The sequence below is a fragment of the Anabas testudineus genome, chromosome 1, assembly GCF_900324465.2.
Source record: "Anabas testudineus chromosome 1, fAnaTes1.2, whole genome shotgun sequence".
Classification (NCBI taxonomy): Eukaryota; Metazoa; Chordata; class Actinopteri; order Anabantiformes; family Anabantidae; genus Anabas; species Anabas testudineus.
The window spans coordinates 14835450-14856830 of record NC_046610.1 but is presented as its reverse complement, the minus strand read 5'-3'; the positions used below and the strand labels follow the sequence as shown (position 1 = coordinate 14856830).

General features: G+C 40.4%; 1 protein-coding gene across 2 annotated transcripts in view; it reads left to right on the top strand.

The window, feature by feature from the left end:
- Positions 1-4027: 4027 nt before the first annotated feature.
- LOC113161344 (phospholipid phosphatase-related protein type 5-like) overlaps positions 4028-21381 on the top strand; it is a 36439-nt gene continuing 19085 nt past the window's right edge. For both annotated transcript variants that reach the window (XM_026358868.1, XM_026358869.1), the window contains exons 1-2: positions 4028-4554; positions 8047-8157. In XM_026358868.1, coding sequence (XP_026214653.1) covers positions 8047-8157 — 111 coding nt within the window. In that variant the 5' untranslated portion in view covers positions 4028-4554. The remainder of the gene's footprint in view (positions 4555-8046; positions 8158-21381) is intronic.

Sequence of the window (21381 nt, the reverse complement as noted above, 5' to 3'; positions counted from 1 at the left end):
AGAAAGTGGGCAAACAAGGTTTTATTTGAGTTTGTGCACTTTGTCAAACACAGACAGAGACCTTAAAATACACATCACATCACAACACATTCGTCTGGACATATTGGGAAGTCGGGTTGTGTTCGGACAGTTGCTGTCAGGACAGTTTGTTTGCAGTCTTCACTCAGACTTTATTGGGAAAACGATGGTCTGTACATTGACTAGGATTTGGGTTAGAAAGGTTATAAAAAAGGATGAAATCTGAAATGTCATATAGTACCCATGTTTACCCTGGAGCAGGAATGATAGAACATTTTGTTCAGAAGTGAGTGCAAGGGCAGGCCAAAGACACCATCCAACCACCAGGTACATGAAATAAAATCAGGCCAAGCTATGTATATGTCAATTTCATATAACTTACTCAAACTTCAATAAGACTACAATTACAATATAATTTATTTTCACTTTTCCTATCACTGAATTGCTTTTTACATTTGCTGAAATCCAGGGTATGAACCACTGATGTAGAGGGGTTAAAACATCTTTAGAGATGGTCAGTAACTCAGCCACATCAATTACAGCTTAGCTGACCTGTGCTGTACTGGATTGTCTTTTTAATCCCATTTTGCTAAAAATCAGATTAATCCTTTATGGCTAAAAGTCCTTAGCAATTTGAAGCTACAGTGTCCTTGGCTGTGATCCCTAGTTTATGAAATGAGCACATCCACGGACTCGACCTACTTCTTACTCCCCAAGACAATTGAGAGTCTTCACATGATCAGCCATACTGAGAGCACAAAGGCTCACTTTACCTTAACAACATGGCAGAGTGTGTATGTGATGGGAGGTTTAGTATTTGTTAGCATAAGCACTCTTTCTTAACAATATTAAGTACAGTACCTGCACTTCATGCATATGATAAACCCTGCTCTTTGTCTCCTTCTGTAGCATATTGTAGAAATCGCTCCACTTGTTGTCTTTGTTCAACACTCATTTAAAGAGGGGAAGACCAACATGAGTGTTTTGTTGTGTGTTTGTGTTTTTTTTTTTTTTTTTTTCGCGGGATAGAGTTATTTCTTCAGGCTCAGTTAGATCGTATATATTTAGTAAGAACTCTGGAAGCAAAAATGTCAGGAAACCATTAACCAGACAGAAACCAGCCTGTTTAACTCCATCAACTGCCCTGCTACTGCAAATGAGCGGGAAAATACTTCATGTGAGTGCTTACTTGAACCTGCAATAATAATTTGACCTGTTGGTGGCAGCAAAAATATGAGGTGAACAGGGATGGCCATGAAATAGCATTACTAAGTTCACATTCACAAGACACACACATACTCTTCTTTAGTTTTTTGCTGCCATTTGGTGCTGAGCTGGTGATGTACAGAGATTTAGTTTTTCTCCAAAAACAACTTTAAACAACTTTTAACAAGATTTAAACCATAACACCATGTGGGTTTGTCTGCCTTGAACATACAAGTAATTGTAATAATTATCCATAAAATGCCAGCATTAATTGCTCGTCAGTGGCAGGAGATGAACTGTGGCCTCCTGTGTGAAAGAGCACCATATGGAAATTAGCCAGTCCAGCCTCCACATGATTAGATCCCACCTCGCTAAATACAGCAAGCAGAGCCTAGTGCAGCAGCATTGAATGCAGATTATGAGATGCTAAATTGTCCAGTAAACAAAAACACAAACTTATATAACTGTAAAGAAAGCTGTTATATAAATAGCGTGATGAAGAAAAGTAAAGAAAGGCTAAGGCACGTGTGTGTGTGTGTGTGGGGGCCATGGTTTTACTTGTGTGTGCTTGTTTGTAGGCTACACACACTCACCTCTGTATACTTGTTCTATTTACGGAGTCCTACAGTGTCTTGCATTCATCCTTGACTTTGACAATTCCTCTCATTCCTCTAGAGGATGATGCTACCTGAGGTATTTTATCACATGCTTCGTTCTGTAAAACCAGACAGGCATAGAGACAGACAGGCATCCTCTGCTATGGAAGAGGCGCTACACAAAACTTTCCACCTGCAGAGTATGAGTTAAAGTGATGGGGCAGATAAAATATATGTGCTTTGGGAGGCTGTAAAAGACAGATATTAATATAGTGACTGAAATATACCGCAGGTGATTCTGTGTACTTGAAGCAGCAAGGTGCTCATTTTAAATGAAAACCATATCTCAAATATCCACCTCTGGTCTGCTTTAGCCACTTAAAGCTACACATTGCTGTAATCATACGAAAGAAGATGGCTTTTGTAGGCTCTGAATGTATATTGAGGTGGCAAAAATAAAGGTAAAAATGGGAATTAGTAGAGCATTTCGGTTAAGCTTTTGATCAGAATACCAGTGAGTTTGTGCTGTTTTTGAATCCTATTTGTCATCAACCTGAATTTCTAGTTGTTTCAGACACCATCAGTTACAGGATAGTTACATTAGGTATCTTTTAAGTGCTTGTGAGAGTAGAATTCAGTAGTTTGTGAGCAAGGCCATTTTAAGTGCCACTTGTTTCATCTGTGTACATTGTAAGTGTGCTTTGGGTGTACATGTGTGTTTATTTCTATTTCTGCGCATTTCCTCATTAGTTCACTCTATGCATGCTGCAAGTTACTATGGAAACTATGACATGTGTGACACCACGTGATTTTATCCATCATTCTCAGAAAAAAAATAAATAAAAAGACGAGTTGTCCATAGTCTCTCTCCAGCTGTGAGTGGTTTACAGACGTGGAGGAAATTATTGACACCCTTCCCTTAAAGAAAGAAAAACCCACAAAGGTCACTTAAACAACCCTGTCAGGATACACATCCTGTGGACGTGGAAATGATGAAAATCTGTTTCAGAAGGGTCAAATTATTGACATGCATCAAGCAAAGAAAACTTCTAAGGAGATTGATGAAACTACTAAAACTGAATTAAGAACTGTCCAGATGAAGAAGGTCATGTGGTCTGAAGAGGCCAGATTTCCTCTGTTTCAGAGTGATGGAGCATCAGGTTAAGAAGAGAGGTGGGTGAAGTGATGCACCCATCATGCCTAGTGCCTACTGTACAAGCCTGTGGGGGCAGTGCTATGATCTGGGGTTGCTGTAGTTGGCCAGTTCTGGGTTCAGAAAGGCAAAGAACTATGGGCTGAAGTCCATACGTGCTCATGTCCACATGCTTAGTTTGTGTCATACATGGATGGTGTACTGCATGCACGCTGCTCATTTGTGACATGCACAATCGCTGCAACAAATCAGGGCTGGCTACGTATGAGCACCAAGTGCAGCTGCATAGTCAACAGCAAGTATACCTCTAGCCTCTAGGGAATTTCCCTACTGTCCAGCAGTCTATTGGTGCTTGTGCAGCACATCTAAACATGTACTAAAACATATGAGCATATACATTTATACAAAACACACACTGCCTTTGTTCTACCCCTAAGGAAGGCAGAGAATTTGTTAAAGGGCAAACGTACACCAATGGATACACGCACATGAAAAACAGTCAAAAACTGCAGGTGAGCTTACACCTGGGGTCCTCTGACCCACATAGGGCCATTTGTTGGATGTGTCCCACTTTTCGACGATACAACATTAGCCCACTTGTTTCTGCTCACCTGAGCTCATATTGTCATGTATGTTAGGTACAGACACACTCTGCCCATACAGAGACGAAACACTGACACTAAACCTTCTATTACCTCTTCTCCTCTACCTACTTTCTCTCATTTTTTGACTTTCCATTTTCCAAAATTACACACACACACACACACACACACACACACACACACACACACACACACACACACACACACACACACACACACACACACACAGAAACACACACCTGTGTGTTCTAATTGAGCCCATGGCATCTCCCTGTGTCAAAGTGGTTTCCTGGGGTACTAAAGTGCACAGTGTCTACCATTTTAGCCACCGTGTTGGCTCAGCCTCTGACACACATACAGTCCCTCCTTCTCTCTCTCTCTCTCTTACTCTCTCATACCCACGCTGGCTCTTTCCTGCTCTCAGTCTCCACTCCCGCTGTTTCATTCTCTTAGTCCCTCTTCCCACTCTCTCTGATTTTTCCTCCTCCTCTTTGCCTCTCCTTTTCTTTCTTTCACACACAGATGCACAATCTTTCTCCGCTCTCTTCCTCTCTTGGTATCCAGCAGCAACTGTGATGAGCAGCCTCCCTCACCAAGCTTGTGGATCTCTTCACTTGACTAATTAGCCTTGAAGTGCTGTTGAAGATCATCATATTTAGCTTAGAGACCCAGCGGTAGAGTGCAGACAGATATAGACTAGGCTGGCTAGAGGCAGGGTGCCTGGCAGTGGGCAAGCTCTCTATCTCTCTCTATTCACACTCAGTGCCGAGGGCTTCTCAGTGACGGAGCAGCGGAAGTGAGGGGTGGTTTTCGCTTTGAAAGAGACAAGAAGGAAAAAAGAGAAAGAAGCGAAGCTGAAACCACAACGAAACCACAGAATGGGAGTCCGCTGCAGGAGCAAATCCTCCTAGAGACGGAGACCCAGAGGCAGCAGTGGTAACTCTGCAGCAGCACTGCTTGCAACACACAGAGATTTAAGGTGAGAGTTTTTCAAACCTGTTACCGCCTTGCTTTTTTGTTCTGGTTCTATTTCGAAATGATTTGCTCCTTAATATGTGTGTGTGCAAGAGAGAGAATGGTGCATCTCTGTGACCCACATTGTTGAACCTGAAGTGCATCACAGCAGGAAATCTGTGCAGGATGTTCTTGCTGTCTCCTTCTGTCTTACTCTCCCTCTCTCTCTTCCTCTTTTTCCATCTTTTTGACGCACACACGCGCGCATACACAGGCATCAGTTGTGTGGCACCACTTGTTGGAGTTGCATCCCAGTTAACACATAATGAATATCGGAATAATGGTCACTTATGTGTGTATGTGTGTGTGTGTGAGAGAATGATCCTGTGCATACAGGTGTTTGAATATCGGTCTCTGTAAATGTGTATGTGTATGTGTGTGTCAGTGAGATAGCGAGTGGGTCTTTTGTTTGCTGGGGTGACAGTGTGAGGCTTAGGGATGCACATCATAGAGAACGACATGGACAGCGACACATGAGACGATCAGTCACACCAGCCTAATGCCTGATTGCTTCTCACTGCTTTGGAAGATGGGTGCATAAAAGAAGACCCAAAATACTGTAAATACAGAAGACAATTTCCTGTGTGCTGTCTCCTTACAGGCCTCGCAACAACTTGTGCAACCCGTACTCTTTTTAATTAGTATCGATGAATACTAATTCACCCATCAAAGCATTTAAAGCTGGTGCTGATGCTCGCTTACAGCAGGAGGTTATATTTTTATTGCAATAGTGGGATAATAGTGAGATAGTGTTTCTCATGAGGCAGACGGGTGGAAGTGGGGAAAAAAAGGGGGGAGAAAACAAGTAAATGAATCACAGCATGAATAATTAATGCACTTGAAGACATCATGCAGTCTGCTCTGCTCCGTGTGTGGACACGTCACTCAGTTTCAGATTGCACAGTACATAGACAGAAGTACAGTATGCGTGGCGAGATTTCTGAAGGACACTTTTGGACATTTTGACCATTCGTGTCCATGAACAATTCTCATGTGAAGCTATAATTAGAGAGCTATAAAGATTAATCTGTGACAGCCAAGAGGATTTACATTTCCCTGACAACTGAAGCTAAAGATTATGAACACTGGGAGCACCCGGGGAGATTCTGCAGAAATGATGATTTCTGACCTTTAAATCTTGCATGTTTATTCTAAAACTAATATTCTGTAGTGCAAGGTTTTCTTATAAATTGTACAAAAGATTTTTAAAGGATGTCTGTACATATTTTTTAATTTCAGCTGGTTGTATGCATGAGCTAAAATTGTCTGTTGCACTTACAGATGAGAGCAGATCTAACTGAATTCAGATTTCTGGGTCTAGTACATCTTTAATGATTTTAGTTACTAATTGATATGATATAGAGCGCTTTAAAATATATTCTAGCAATATTTAATAGGAAGGTTTTCCTGACCTCCTGACATGCAAATACAGTGTACATTTTATAAACATATAAAAGGTCTTAGTCATGACTCATATTTCATCATCAAAATGTTGGTTCCTGTTTTATACGTAGCATTTTTCTCATGCTGTTGATAAGTATATAAATAGCATGGATCCATTCCAACTTTGTAAAGTGTCCCCCCTCACCCGTAATGACCATCGATTGGGGAAAGGGCTGACAAGGCAGCTGAGATCTCAAGTCAGCAAGATAATTGTTGTCAAGGAGATGAGTGTGTAAGCTTGATATCTGGGAGGAAAACAAATTGGTGCTTGAATGAATAAAGTTTGAGTGAATATTGCCGAGGGCTTTATGCTTTATGATTGATAAAATCAGGATTTATAGGTTCACAGTTCTTGGCTTAAATGCATTTGCTGTTTGTTTTACAGGGAATCTGTATTTAAATGTCTTTTGCAGCATCCATCACCTCAAATGAGCAGAAGCTGACATTATTTTGTGTGAGTGCAGTCATTTGCATGTGAGAAACCCCTTGATCATCGCATAAGCTGGTCTTCCTGAGCTTACTGTGCTCACCACTTCTTCCTGTTTCCTCCTTTTCTCACTTTGGGGACGGGAACTATTTCTCTTTAACTTCTACCTGTTATCCCCCCAACTGCTGTTATTTCCCATCACTGAGACTGCTGGCTTCCACCCCACCCTCTGTACTTCTGAAGAGTCTCCAAACGTCTGCATCATGACTTTGTGTCTCTCTTATCTCTTTCTGTCAGGCTTTTGTTTTTGATCATCGCTCCTCTGTTTCCACTCTACTTCTCCTCCTTTCAACCTCATTTCCCCCCCAAAGTCTTTTGATAGCCTGCAACTACTGATGTGTGTGTATGTGCGTGTCTACCTGTGAGTGTGCATTCTTGATGTACTACATCATGCACAACGTATTTTTTGCTTATCTCTGTATACAGTACAGGTGAGTAAGTTTTTGTGTGTGTGTGTATGTAAGTGTACGTGTACCTTTGCATAAAAATAGCTTTTTCTCGATAATAAAAAGATTTCTTCTTTGTGCTCAGACATAATTATTGGATACATTGACAACATCCAACATCAGCAGTGTGGGAAGTTTGACATTTATTAGTGGATGGATGGCACAATATGAACTCCAGCTAATTACAGCTCATATGTTTTTTTTTTTTTTTTATCATGTTCTGATGTTATATATGTGTTTTTGTGAAGTCGGTGCCCATCTTACACATAGTCAGAGGCGCTGCCTGGTAGTGAAACGCCCACCTTTCAGCATGGCCTGTTTGCTTAGTGTTACAGTATGCTTGAGGCGCGATGAGAAGTACAATCTTGGAGTTCTAGTAAATGCACTAATCATCCTAAATGTCGTCATCGCATTCAGTTGACTCATTCAATATAAATGTAATTCACGTGCAAGGCTGTGTTGCCATGCATCACCTGAGAGATCGGAGCAGAACCAATCTAATACATGTTAAACAAAAAGTTCAAATTTTCCAAATCATACTGTAGATCTTCATTGTTTTCCTCTTTGCTGAGACTATACCCTCCCACTATGATTTACTCTGTAAGCCTGAAAACTGAATATAAATAGACCACTATTTACACTCTTGTATCGCCTCGAACTCAGAAGACTGTTCAGTGACTCATTGTAGTCTGAAAGTTGAAACTAATGAAGTGACTAAATCGAGATGCCATTGAGGCCTTTTTCTGGTAAAAAAAAACAAAACGTCTAACAAATTGTTATCCACAGGGAGACTTACCAGCTGACTTGGGATGAGAAAAATTTTATAGCCTCAGTTTAGTTTAGTTGCTGTGTGAGCAACTATTTTTCAGCATCATAAACATTTACAAAACATTACAGATGAATAAAAATGGTTCACAAGTTCATGACCTTTGATCCACATCTCACATGACATCTGACTGTGCTCGTGTGGCAGTACACGAATACAATGTTAATGTCAAAGGGTACTTATTGTACACTAGCTCTACACCAAGCTCACTCAGGACGGTATACTGAAGATTTACAATGCCCTTTGACCCTACAGATGATTGACAGTCGGCTGGCAGCACAGAGGAGGGCAATGAGGACGCTTCCTCTAGACAGAGGCCTGCAGAAGACCAGCACCTACATCGTGCCCTGTTTCCTCTTTGTGGAGGTGAGTGGCCTTAAATCACTGTGGTTGCTTGTTGTGCTCGTCAGTCTTGGCTCACATGTAGAAATTTGATCCTGATCTGACCTGAAGTGGTGTGTTCCTTGTTTTTGAGACAGAAGTCTACAACTGAAGGCAAATGTTGTCCTATTTGTCTCAGACTCTGAACAGAAAAACACCATTGTACTGATACTGTGGACAGATTTGTATTTTTGGTGGTTTTAAATAAACATGGGTTAAAATGAAGAGCAAGCTGTTACTCTGCAGCTGATGGAGGTTTTGGAAACCTCTGGAAAGTTGGAGTCACACAGAGCCAACTGAGACGCGAACGAAAGCACGTTTTATAACCTTTTGTCTCAAATGTTCTCTTCCTCTTTTCTTCCACTTCCCCCACATCTCTTTCTGCCATCATTTCACATGTTTCTCATGGCAGATTCACAACAATGAGTGTCATCTGGGAAATTGCCTGAATTAGCAGGCTCGGTTTTCAATTCACTGACTCCCAAAAGAAATGATTGATTTGATTAAATTGTCACAATTGGGTAATTATCCTCAGTCCATGAATCACTAAGTGATAACATTCAGCAGGAGGTTGAAGGGATGTATCACTGAGGTATTCTCCCAACAAAGATTCTCTCGAGTGACCTTTTTGCTTGTAAGCTCCCCATTTCCTTTCCACTCTACTCTACTACTCTTCCCACGACTCTTCTTCTCTCCCTGTAATCCCTGAATGACCTGACGTAGCGCTCATGGCTTCAGCTGCGTTTCCTAATTAATTGGCCTAATTAAGAACGGAAACCCAATTAGCCCATGCCACCGCTAACACGCTCCAAGCCTGCAGGTCCTCTGAGCCGCACCAACGCCGGCTGAACGAGCTGAAGTAGTCGGGGATTTGTTTAGCATTAAAATGAAGCCGTTGAGTTCAGCCTGAAATTGTGTTGTTGCATTTTTATGTGGGTTATAAAATGTTTTCAAAGTTTAAGGTTGGTCGAAATCGTTGAGACAAGCAGCGGTATGGAAAGCTGGCTGGATAAGTTAGAGGTCTTGCAATAGATTGGCAAACAACAGAGCTGTGGGTTGATAGATGTGAACGTTTTTCTCTCACAGTGGCAGAGAAAAACTTAAGTAAACACAGATCTGAACAAAACTTTGTCTGACTCAGGTTTCGCAACAAGTTTTCTATATAAACTCTCCTGCCGTACGTGCACCTGCAGCGGCACCCAACCTCTAAATCTCCAGTAGGGTTTTCTTCAGCCTCACTGGTCTTCTCTTTCCTTGTACTCATTCCCAGCACCCTCTTGAGATCTTTTGCTTTTTCATCTGCTCTTTGTGCCACAACCGACACATGAATCTTCCACACAATAGTATTCTTCAAACCACCTCAGTTACCGCTGCATCTCTTTATAGCACAGAAATTCCACAATCCCTACAGGTTTACACATAGTCTTAAGCTCACTTTAATTTCTTTCATTGTGCTGTGGTATGGGCTCATTCTGTATCCTCTTGGGGACTTGTTATAATGATTTCCAGCTTTCTAATTATTTCATAGTGTGTCTATAATATCTCTAAGCTTATATCTGTCGGTGGTGCTCCTCCCCTCCTTCGGTATTCTCTTTGACGGTCTCTCGAGTGCTGCCCAGTCACGCTTTTGATTCAGTTCCTCCACATCACTCCTCTCCAGCACTTGTTCCTGTTTGTGCGGTGGATTTCTCCGTTATTCCCCTTTATTTTGGAAATCTTCACCACCTCCCACTCAACAGTCTGTCTGCTATTGTAAAGACCTCCATCATCCTCATTTCACATCAGTGCTTATCTTCATGGGCCCCATCACTTTCTCCTTTTTTAATTTCTTTCTTTTCGTTCTGTTCTTTCTCTATTTTGTGCCTTCTCCCACAGACTTAGTCCTCATGCTCACCTCATGCCACAGGGCAGAGAGCGACATGAGCCGTTTCAGACCTGGGGAGGGTGTTTCTTCCTATTTTGTCACCCTTCTCCCCAGGGTCTCTGCCTGTTATTTTTATTTGCTCAAACACAGAGGTGGGAAGAAGTGGTTTGATGTTAATCACTATACATGCACCTGAGTCAGTGTGTGTGCACTGCAGTAGTTTTATAAAGGGCATTTTAATATTCCTCCCTCTGCTGTGTTCATACAGAAGCAGCTTGCTGTAGCATAGCTCTCCCCCGGAGGGCCCTCAATTCTTTGTTGTTACATTAGCATCTCATTACCCATTTCTTTTCAATTGAAATGCCCAGTCTTATTCCTCTTCCACTCCTGTGATCTTGTTGCAGATTCCCTCTCGCTTCCCCTCTTTTTCCTCACGATCTAACCCTCTGTGTCTCACTGACTGCTGCTGTCTCTGTTTCCTCTTCATCTGTATGACAATGGCCTTTTTCCTCTTTTGCAGCCTGTCCCACTGTCAGTTCATTGCTCTCTTTTATCTCGAGACTTGGCCTACCATCTCTAATATTCATGACTCTATCTCCTTCTCTCTGTTCACGCTTCTGCTAGATTAGATTTCATATAAGAACGGGAAATATTTACTTCTATGTCACTTGTAGCAGCAGGAGATGAAACAACAGAACAGAAAGCATTTTAGTCCTCCTGGCTCTCCTCTCGCTCCGTATCTTTCACTCCTCTCTGTTGTTTTCAATCCACGTTGTTGCCGTTGCTGCTGCCGTCACGCTACGAAGCCACACAAGAGACCAGTTGAAGGTCTAACAGAGGCACTGCTTCAAAAGACCATCTTTAAAAAGTCATTTTGATACAACTGATTCCTGACTCTCTGCAGACTCTGCTGGGTGAGAGGAGGGTTGTGTGTTTGTGTAATCTAGGCTAGGCAGGCCTACTGTGAAAATCTGCACTTAAGCTGAGTATAAAGTTCTCACTGCGACTACAAAAGTGCTCTGGGAGTAATTGTTGCTGAGTGTACAACGTCATATAGCGCTGTATCACATGTAACATCAATTTATGAATATAAAAAAAAAAAACTTTAGTAAATTTGTTGTCTAGCACATTGGTAAATCTGTTAAACAGCCTCAGCATGTCACCTTTTTGCCTCACCTTACATAGCTCCTATCCCATATTACCACATAAAATTGTCTCAAATCTCTTCAGTGTGATTTCTGACAAACATCTTTCACGTTGACTGGGGTTGTTATGGGGTATTTTTTGTAGAATTGTGATGAAAATAATGAATTTAATCCATTTGGAACAAGGCACTATTATACTTTATCAGTTTTTGTTTGGACAACCTCAGACCCTTATAGCACAATCAATGATTGGACATTATCTATATGAATTACAACCAAGATTTTACAAAATGTTCCCCATTTAGGACAGCTTCCAGAGCTGAGGATCCAACAGGATCTAAAGTCTAAAAAGTGAGCTTCCTGTCTGTCAAAAAAACTAAAGTAATACAAGTAAACTGTCTAAACTTAGACATTTCCCCATTTTCTAAAGTGCATAATTTGAGTTTCATGATTATTTACTTTCATTCATAATTTATAACACCCACCAAGAGCAATACTTGTTCTCTAAATGTCTTGTTTAATCTCTGCCAGAAGAACCACATCGTCTGCATAAAGACAAGTACCAGCCGTAAAATTATAAAGCCTGACTCCTAAACCTGCCTGCTTGTCCTTAACAAGTAAATCATTTATATTAAGCACAGAAGTGTAGGGAAAAGTACTTTTCCTTGTTTCACACCAGAAAACACAGCAAACTACTCACTTCTGTGGTCATACTATGTATGTAACTGTTAATCAATGTACTGTAGCTACTAATTCATGGCACCCAGTTTTTACTGTGCGAATCCAGGATCTCCAGCTTTGCTGTTCAGCCTTGGCTGCCAGCTCAGGGTGGCTTCACCCTCACTGCTCCTTCCTCATGCCTCGTTGGCTGCATCCTCTCATGGCACAGTGAGTTCTGTAAAGTAAACAGACTGCTGAGCATCAGACCACATAAAATTCCAGGTCTATGGCCTGTGCTATCGCTGATGACACTTTAAGGTGTTGGATTGTTGGTCTGCTTACATCTCTCATTTCCTAGCTTTCCTTGCAGATGCCCTTATTTGTGCCTGCTGCCTGTGATTTCTGCTTACAATTTAAAGTAGAGTATCCATTCTTGCAGTACAATATGTATTTCTACACACTGAAACACCATTAAGCTCATAGTGTTAGGGTTAGGCACTTGGTTACTAGGGAACCACAGATTTTACACATCAAAGTCTGTTTACAGATCTTTGGAAGTGCTACTGCATATTTGAAGCTTTTTGTGGCTCCGGAGGGAGCTGTGTGTAATCTCATGAATTGCCAAGTGATGTCACTTGAGTCAATGTTGGTTTGGTCTGAATAAAGTTGGAAAATTTGGCGTGGAGTAAGACAGTGAGTTTACCAGAGCTCTACAGTCCACTCCTCATCTTTGCTTGATGCAAAGTGGCTCGAGCCTACAATAGAGTATCACTAAGAAAACATTTGGAATAACAGAATTATTATTATTATTAATAATTATTACATGTCTGCTTTTGCAGAGAGATTCTTTTTTTATTGTGAGAACAAGGATGTGAAGTGCTGTGCTAACAATGCAATCTCCCTGGAGTACCCTTTTAACGTCAGGGAAAACCCCTACTGAAATGCCAAATGCCAAAAGTGACAATGCAAAACCTTATATGTTTACTCATATATATAATGCTGGCAGATTCCTATTCTTTAGTAATAGGCAACAATTCCAATAGAAATGGCATCTTTACACTGTAACATCTGTGGCTCTATTGATCCATTATCTAAACTGCAGGAGAGGTGTTGTATGCTCAGTACAGAGTAACAATCTATTTCAGGGCCACTCATTAAGACAGATACAGATTTTTTTAATTCGATTTTATTTATGTAGCACCAAACCACACAAGAAGTCATCTCAAGGCACTTTACAGTGTAAAGTTTAAGACCTTACAAAATCTAAACTCCGGTGACAGTACTAATGACTGCTCCTTGGTGCTGCCCTGCCTGTGACTCCAGAATCTGAAGTATGTGTCAAAGAGCTGTTTTAAGACAGGAGTATTAAAAACACATCAGAAAGCCACCCTGATTCCCCGGGCTTCATCTTCACAAAAAATGTGTAGTATTTTTTTCAAAAGAGCGCACTCAAAGAGACAAACAATGATTTTCTAGTAGGACTCCATTTCTGTGTTGAATGTTGTGGCTGACTATTAACAGCACATGCAGCAATTTACCTCACTGATGATTTGCCAATAACAAAAATAAAGAAAGTCACCAGCTTCATCCTTAAATAACATGTAACTGAAACTGCAATTTTTCATCTTAACCTACCTATAATTAGGTACTGTTGCCTAATTATAACTCTAAAAATATGATCCCAGTCACTTTAGAGACCAATCCATCCCTTTACGACATAATGTAATGTTGCTTCTTTTCATTTCAAGGATGCAGGATCCTAATTGCTACAAACATCTGTCTTGTTGTTGCTGATCATAGACTTTTCAGTGATTAATTTCTTCTTCTGGCAACTGTTGCCTGGCTTTTTGACAGGATATGTTGCTGTGTCTGTGCATAGTTAGGCAATAGGTTGCTCCAGTAATGAAAAGTATCAAAAAAACATCAGGTACTACAACACAGCATCCTCCTCCCTGCATGTGCTTACTTCATCCATGTTCCCTGCTGGGTTTGACACTGCCTCAGTACATATTTTACCTCCAGGCAACACATTTGTTGTTCGTGTTTACTCTTTTCTAAAGATGTTTTGTTCTGAACACCTTTTCTTGTGCCAAAACCAAGACCTCCAAACCAAACTGTACTCATTTTCCTCCATATCTAAGCAACAAACATGCCTACTTCTTCTCTCCTTTTCTAACATCTCATCGAGTTAAATTCTCCTCTTATACTATATTTTGATGTAGAAGCCAAATCGCACTAATCGGCCCTTTAAGCCATTTCCTAATATACAAGTAATGATTTAATTTAACCTCTTTATGGGCAATTTATACATCATCACCAGCTGCTATTGCATAAAAGATACAGCAAAGGTACATGAGAACTTAATTCAGTATTCATCACGTCCCTGAACACATTACCATGTAATATCTTATTTATTCACCCTTTTCATGCTCATTTTTTTAAAAGGAAAATGCTCACATAAATTCTTTTTATGTGTCACCTCCATCTTCAACACACACACACACACACACACACACACACACACACACACACACACACACACACACACACACACACAAACACACACACACACCTCCACAAAGACACAGTAACAGCTCATTCTCACATTATTCTCTCCCTAGTTTTCTCCTCATTATCTCTCCATGAATAGCACCTGCCTGCCTGTCTGCTGTGCTGGGATTTCTCAGCACTCTGGATGGATGTTTGAAACACTTGTTAGTTGGCTGCTCCCCACCTGTTATCACTTTAGGGAGGGAGGGATGGATGAGAGACTCTGTATATCACAGTATACTGTATGTTCATGTCATTTCTAGGCTGCAGCACCGAGGCTAAACAAACTTATCAGAAATAGAAATACAAGATTCTTGTTGGAGTACATCTCCAAAGGGTTGTGTATGTGTGATCTATCCCTTGTTCATTCTTTTTAATGAGCAAAATGCAATTATAGGAATCAGTATGAAGCCCGATTCTCGCTGTTGGCCTTGAGTAAAAGAGATAAATGTCTAAATAGATGAGTCTAATTGCAAAATCAAATTGGACGGAAGGACACATTGCATCAAAGCTGAAGTTGTTAGTGAAATTATTTATTTGCCACTGCTTTTAAAACCATTCAAAAAAGGCAATACTTCTTTCTGAAAACAGGGAATGTGTAGCTGCTAATAGTTTATTTGAAAAACTAATACACATGAAAATGCTTATTTATATGTGTAAGTAGAGAGCTTTGGAATAAAAACCTTTAATTGCACTGTGGGGTTTTATTCAGAGAGCATGTTTGCATGTGTGTGTGTGTGTGTAAGAGCCCGCATCTGCTTTTTATTCTTCTCCTGTTCGTAAGATGCGGGGGCATGTGTGCTGGGGACTGGGGATTTTGCAGAATTATGTGATTGTTCTTTGGTGTGTAGCAGCGAACATTTAAATGTGCTAATCATGGATATGTAGTCCACTGGCACATGAAAGCTCAGCGCGTATCTGTTTGGCACACGCAGAAAGAGAAGTGAGAAGAACGCTCGAAGAGAGCGAGGGGGTGAACGAGATACAGAGAGACTGGATGCAAGCTAGAGAGGAGGGATAGAGTGTTTTGACAGCGACGATGATTGAGGGACATGGGAGGAAATGCACCGAGAAAAGGGGGGAAGACACGCAGTGTGTGGGTTTGAAAATGATTGAGGAAAGACTTTTTTAGTGACAGATCACAGAAGTAAAAAAAGAAAAAACTCATGAATGTAAGATAAACAGGGCTCTGTGATAAAATACACCCAGTAATCAGACAAACAAAAGAGCTGGAAGGAGAGAAGTGGGGAGGAGGGCACTGGTGCCCGAAAGATGAATGCCTGCTTTGATCCTCTTGTTTCCTCTTTATATTTCACCTTTCTCTCCACTTCACCTTTTTTTCATTGTCTCATATATCCTCATTTACTCATTTCACCTCCCCTGCCCTATTGTTTTCTCCTGTCTCTCTCTGCTGCATCTCTCCGTTTTATTTCCCAGTGGCCCCTTCTGCTTTGCCCTGCCACATTGTGCGATGTACTAATGTCTCATTATCTCTTTTATCTGTCTGTTTATCTTCTTCCACTTTTCTTTCTGCTGCTTCTCCCAGTCCTCTCTTTAAGCATCCATCCCTCTGGCTTGTCCGCTGCTTTCTATCAGCTTGCTCATCTGTCTTGCACTCGGTGTGTTGTAATACAGTCTGGCGACACCAGGCGGCACCGAAGCCCACTCATTCACCTGTTATCCCTGTTGATTCAGTTATATGACTCAGTTTGAATCTTTACATGTAATTTATGTAGATGAGTGTGAGGTGTGTGTCTAATTTTGTTCCTTTACAAACAGTGATGTGTGTTGCTGCGACTATGTACGTGCCTAAAATCAGACTGAGGCTTTTTTTTTAATCATCTGCTGAAAATCGAGAGAGATGAAATCTTAGCTGCTGTGAAACATTTACTGGCTTTAATCATGTGACCTGGTGATTATGGGAGCTCATCAGGAAACCAAAAATGAGGAGAGATGTTACAGCACTTTTCTCATAATTGGAGGAGCTTTTTGTGATGAACACTGTGAGGGAAAGAAACCGTCTGAATTTAACCTCAAACTAATGTAAAAAGTGTTATGATGCCTTTATGATGCAAGAAGGTTACTTAATACTTGTACTTAAAGAGCAGTAAAAATTCAGTAAAATACTATGTTGTTCACTCAGTGGCCACTTTATTAGAAGCACATTTACAATCCAGTGCAATCCAATATCATAGCGTTGCAATTATGTTTATACAACACATAACTCTTTATATACGTTATATGTTAGTATTTACTGTATTACATTGACTTGTTTCTACAAGATTATTAGAATATAATGCACCTCCACTAACTATGACCTTACCTTATACAAACCTTACAAACACTGACATTTTATGGCAGAACAGTTGCATTAACCGGTGCAGGTGTACCTAGTAAAGTAGACACAGAGGGTATATACTGTGTGCACCCTGTGGAGATCTGGTATTTCACCAACTCAGTATTCAAACTACACAGTCGACAAGTCTGGAAGAAGAAAAGTGTTGTAAAATGTGCCACCTCCACTGAGTTTCATTTCTTTTTCCCCTTCTCGTTTTTCCTGCATAATACTTTGTTAAGTAAGATAAAAACTGAAATTGACTTGACTTGAGATGGCTGTTCCAACATAAAATATTTAAATTACCCAGCTATTCAGAGACAGCCTAGGAAATTTGAAAACATGACTGTTGGAAAGATATTTTCAGCTTTGCAGCTATTTAGCGTACATTTAATTTAAATATATAATACACATATAAAATATGTAATTTTAAAGTGTACAGAAGTACATGTAGAGTTATATTTGATTGTTATGTACTAGTCTAGTCTGGACAACTGAACCAACTTTAACATGCAGGAATTCATTTGATACCAGTGTCATCTAATCTGTTCTGTAACAAACTAATCAAGTAATCATAATGTAATTGTTTCTTTAATTACTATATGCAGTGACATGCTGCACACACCAATGTTAAAAACCATCCTCTCCAAATGAGCACATGTGCCCAGTAGGGCAATATAATTTGAACTCATTCAAAAACATAACCAACACTCTGAGAGCAAAATGAAGCTGCATGTGTCCTGTTCATCCTGAGTAATGTTGTGCACCCTGGGTGTTTTTTCTCCCAGCAGGGTGCTGTCATCTCAACACCAGCCTCCGTCCACACATTCTCACCCTCTGTAAACATGTTTGACTTTATCGGTTGACTTTGCTGCCATCTGGCCACTCGACACAGGCCAAGGGTAGACGTACAGTACACCACTTACAGTATGTGCACGTTCACAGTTTGGCCCCAGGAGACAGCACTGATGTCTATTCTCACCTTCCCACTTCTCTACACATCGAATTTTTTATTGTCACATTTAATTTTCCCCATTTCTGACTAAAGAGAGTTAAAGACCAGGACAATTTCATCTGCTTCCCTCACATCAATTGTAAAATGAGTCTCTTTGATTTTCATGCATTTACCCTCTTTGAAGTGCAGAGGTACTGCAGACGGAGCATTAAGCCTTAATTACACAGTCTGATAAGTCATTTTAGTTTACTGGGTCAGTCTTAATTTATAAACTCTGGTTTCATCCTGTGGCTGAATTTATGCTGCTGAATTTTTGGAGCTAAATCAAATTGGGTTTCATTGCATGACAGTGTAATCCCTCATTTGTCATTCGTGTCAGTGAAATCATTCCAGACATTAAAAGCAGCGAGCTGGTGACACCACATTCCTGCAATTTATCATACTGCTAAATTTACCTCCTTGAAACCTCAGATGCTTCACAAACTGTGTACACACAGTCAACGTAAGTTCTTAGACTTCAGTTGTCTTCCTGTTTCTGAACCATTTGGCATCCTTTTGAAAACATGACAATGATTGTTTCACGTGTTAATTAGTGTAACTATGGAGACAAAGGCCCTTTACCCTTAATGAAGGAATAGTTTGAACCCAAACTGAACTTCTTTAAATGTTTTTATTAAAGGGATTTCTTTTCCACCGGTGATGTGAGACACAAACATGTTGTCCTGCTGACTGAGGCAATAGATCAAAAAAAAATAAAAAAAAAATGCTCCTAAATATAAACAAACATGGTCATTTATGTAAATACTCTGAACTAATGCACAAATATTCATCAAAGTAAATCTGGAACAGAGAAGCTTCACAGTAAACACCGACATTAGAGAAGAGATTTAAATCTATTTGTACTGGCAGTGAAATTGTTTTTGAAAGCTTTTTCACTGAGTCCCAAACACCATAAGATAGATGTTGACCCTGAGTGAGCAGTACACATGAAGGCGACTCATATGACTGAGTGTCGGCCTGCTTTGACTCTCCACGACCTTCCTGCAGCTAACGTTTGTCACTAGTTTAATACTCTACGTGCACACTGTGCTGTAGAAATAATTTCTTATGCAAATCAACATGCCAAGGTGACTTGTGCAGAATGTGTCTCGGGGCTAATTAGAAACCATCAACTTGAAGTTGCTTTGACCTTTATAAATACTACGACTAACTGGTGGTGGCTGCACAGTATACAAGGAGTTGGTTATTTGTTTATGTGGGAGAGAAGAAAGGCGAAAAGTCATAATCAAAGTCTCAGCCTATATGTGGTAGGAAGCCTGGAATTCACATTTGTATTAATAAGAAGGTTGATGACTCCATTTCCTGGAACTTTTATTTTGTAGTCCTACTCAAAAAATCATGTAATAGCCTTGTCCCGGAGTGATAACTCATGTGTTCTTACATTATTCTGCACACGTGCTCGCTGGATCGTTCAGACTGACAGCACAATCGATACGCACAGCCAATTTCAACGTCGTGTAAAAGCAGATGCAAAATGACATCCGTGATCTCTGAGGGAGGTTTTCTGTAGTTGTCTTTGAATGTTTGTTTAAACTTTGATGGGTGTTCAGAGCCCTCCCTCACTCTCTTCCTCCTACCTTCCCACACCTCCCTCCCTCGCTGCCTCCCCCCTGCCTTCTGTATCTCAAAGAGAAGAGAGGAAAGGATGATGGAAAGAAATGTTCGACACAGCATGCCAGTGTCAGAGTTCCTCCACAGACATGGGAATGCACCCACATGCCTACAGACTTTCTCACTCTGCACACGGAAACACACTCACACGCCCACTCCCTCAAACACACAAAGATCATGTAGATGGAAACAAACATGGGAAAACATGTAGGAACAAACTGCTTGATATTGTTGGACTATATATAAACCGCAGCCTGGGGGTGTTTGTATGCTTTGCCACCAGCAGCTATGTGTGTTTATAATTTTTGTGTTTCTCCCATGGTTTTCCATTAAAGGTCTGTTAGTGTTGTCACTAAATACATTGTCCCCACTCGTTCATGCTCTGGTCACTTAGCACAGAGACATCTCAAGAGTGTGGTGTAGATTATTGCCATGGGAACACAAAGATCATTTATTTTTTTAACATAATTTTAATTATTCTAAAGGAAACATGGAAAAGAAACTTGCAGAACAACAAATGTGATAATGTAGAAGAGTATGTAACATACGAATTTGAATTAGGTCACCCTCCCTCTCCCATGTTCAGTGTCACTCTTCAGTGCATAATAGAAAAGTGTTACGTGTAACAAGTCTCCCCCTCCCCTTCCCTATAGCATTAGTCCAAGTGGGTACAAGTGGGCTTGTTAAAGAGAAAAACCATGACGGACGTTTTCTCAGTGGTTTGTCACTTGTCCAGCAGTCTGACATTGTGAAGCTTTCCCTGTATAGAAGTGCTGTAAAGCACATACAGGATTTTACATCAAACCTCTTAATGTCTCATTCGAAATGTATTTTACCAAATCAAATCAGCGCAAACACCAATAACATGTTGATGACTAAAAGGGTAATCATGACTTTATTCCGCTATGTACAGTAAAAGTGAAAGACCATGTACCTGCTACACATACACAGATCAGGTACATGATTAATACCACTGGTTGTTTTTTGTGTTGTGATGAACCGGGGTCAACGTGGGAAAATGTAATTTTAGCATCAACAGGTGTCAGAACAGACAGAACAGTGTATCACAGCCGCACCACTGCCTCACTGTAGTCTGGTCACGACCCCCGTCCCCTACAACATGAGTACCACCTTTTTTTTTTATTACCAGACAGATTTAATGTTGAGGTTGATTTGTGTATATAGCAACTTCCTGGAGTTCTGTCACCATGGTGCGGTTGCTTGGAAACCAACACAGACTGCAACCAGCCACTGGTTGCCAAGATATATTTACAGTATGTACAGCACGTCGCTTCTACGCTTTGGTTTGTGTTTGGATTCATTGTGGATTAATGGATTCATCATAATCTTTGTCTGAGTCCAGGTCAAGTTCACGTTATTGTCATTCAGACTCATGCATAGTAGATTCTAATTAGTTTGCGCTTACCTCTTATGGAAATCTAAGACAATAGTAAAAAAAATATAGATAGATAGATAGATAGACTTCCTCCATATGGTTAATATCCAGACACGAGCAGATTTTCTCATATAACCTTAAAAAGTTTGAGTCTGTTCCCCCAAATGTCAAAGCAACTCTGAAATGATTCACACAATTTTAGGAACTAGCACCTGACTGTAATCAGCCCTCCACCATGTCACTGTGGCACTTACAATACTTTTCATTTTATGCTTTTGGTGAAAAATAGGTTGTTGTCCTAAAACTCATTTGTTTGTTAATGATGTTTATATGTTGAGTCTGGAATTGTCCACTGTGAGGAGACAAAACAAAGCTGGGTAAAAAGACAAAATAAATAATAATAATAATAAAAATACTACTTTAAAAAACTGTATGAGGGTTCCCATTAGTTCCCGGTGTGCAAGTGGAAAAAGTACGAACCTTTCTGAACTGACAGAATCTTTTATGCACAAAATACAAAAGGCTTTCCCAGTACTGACAGCGGCTTTGTTTATTTCGCTTGATTGGAGTTTTTAGCTGCTGTTTTTCTTTCAGTGGTTTAACTCCACGTGTTCTTGCTTGCTGACTGAGAGC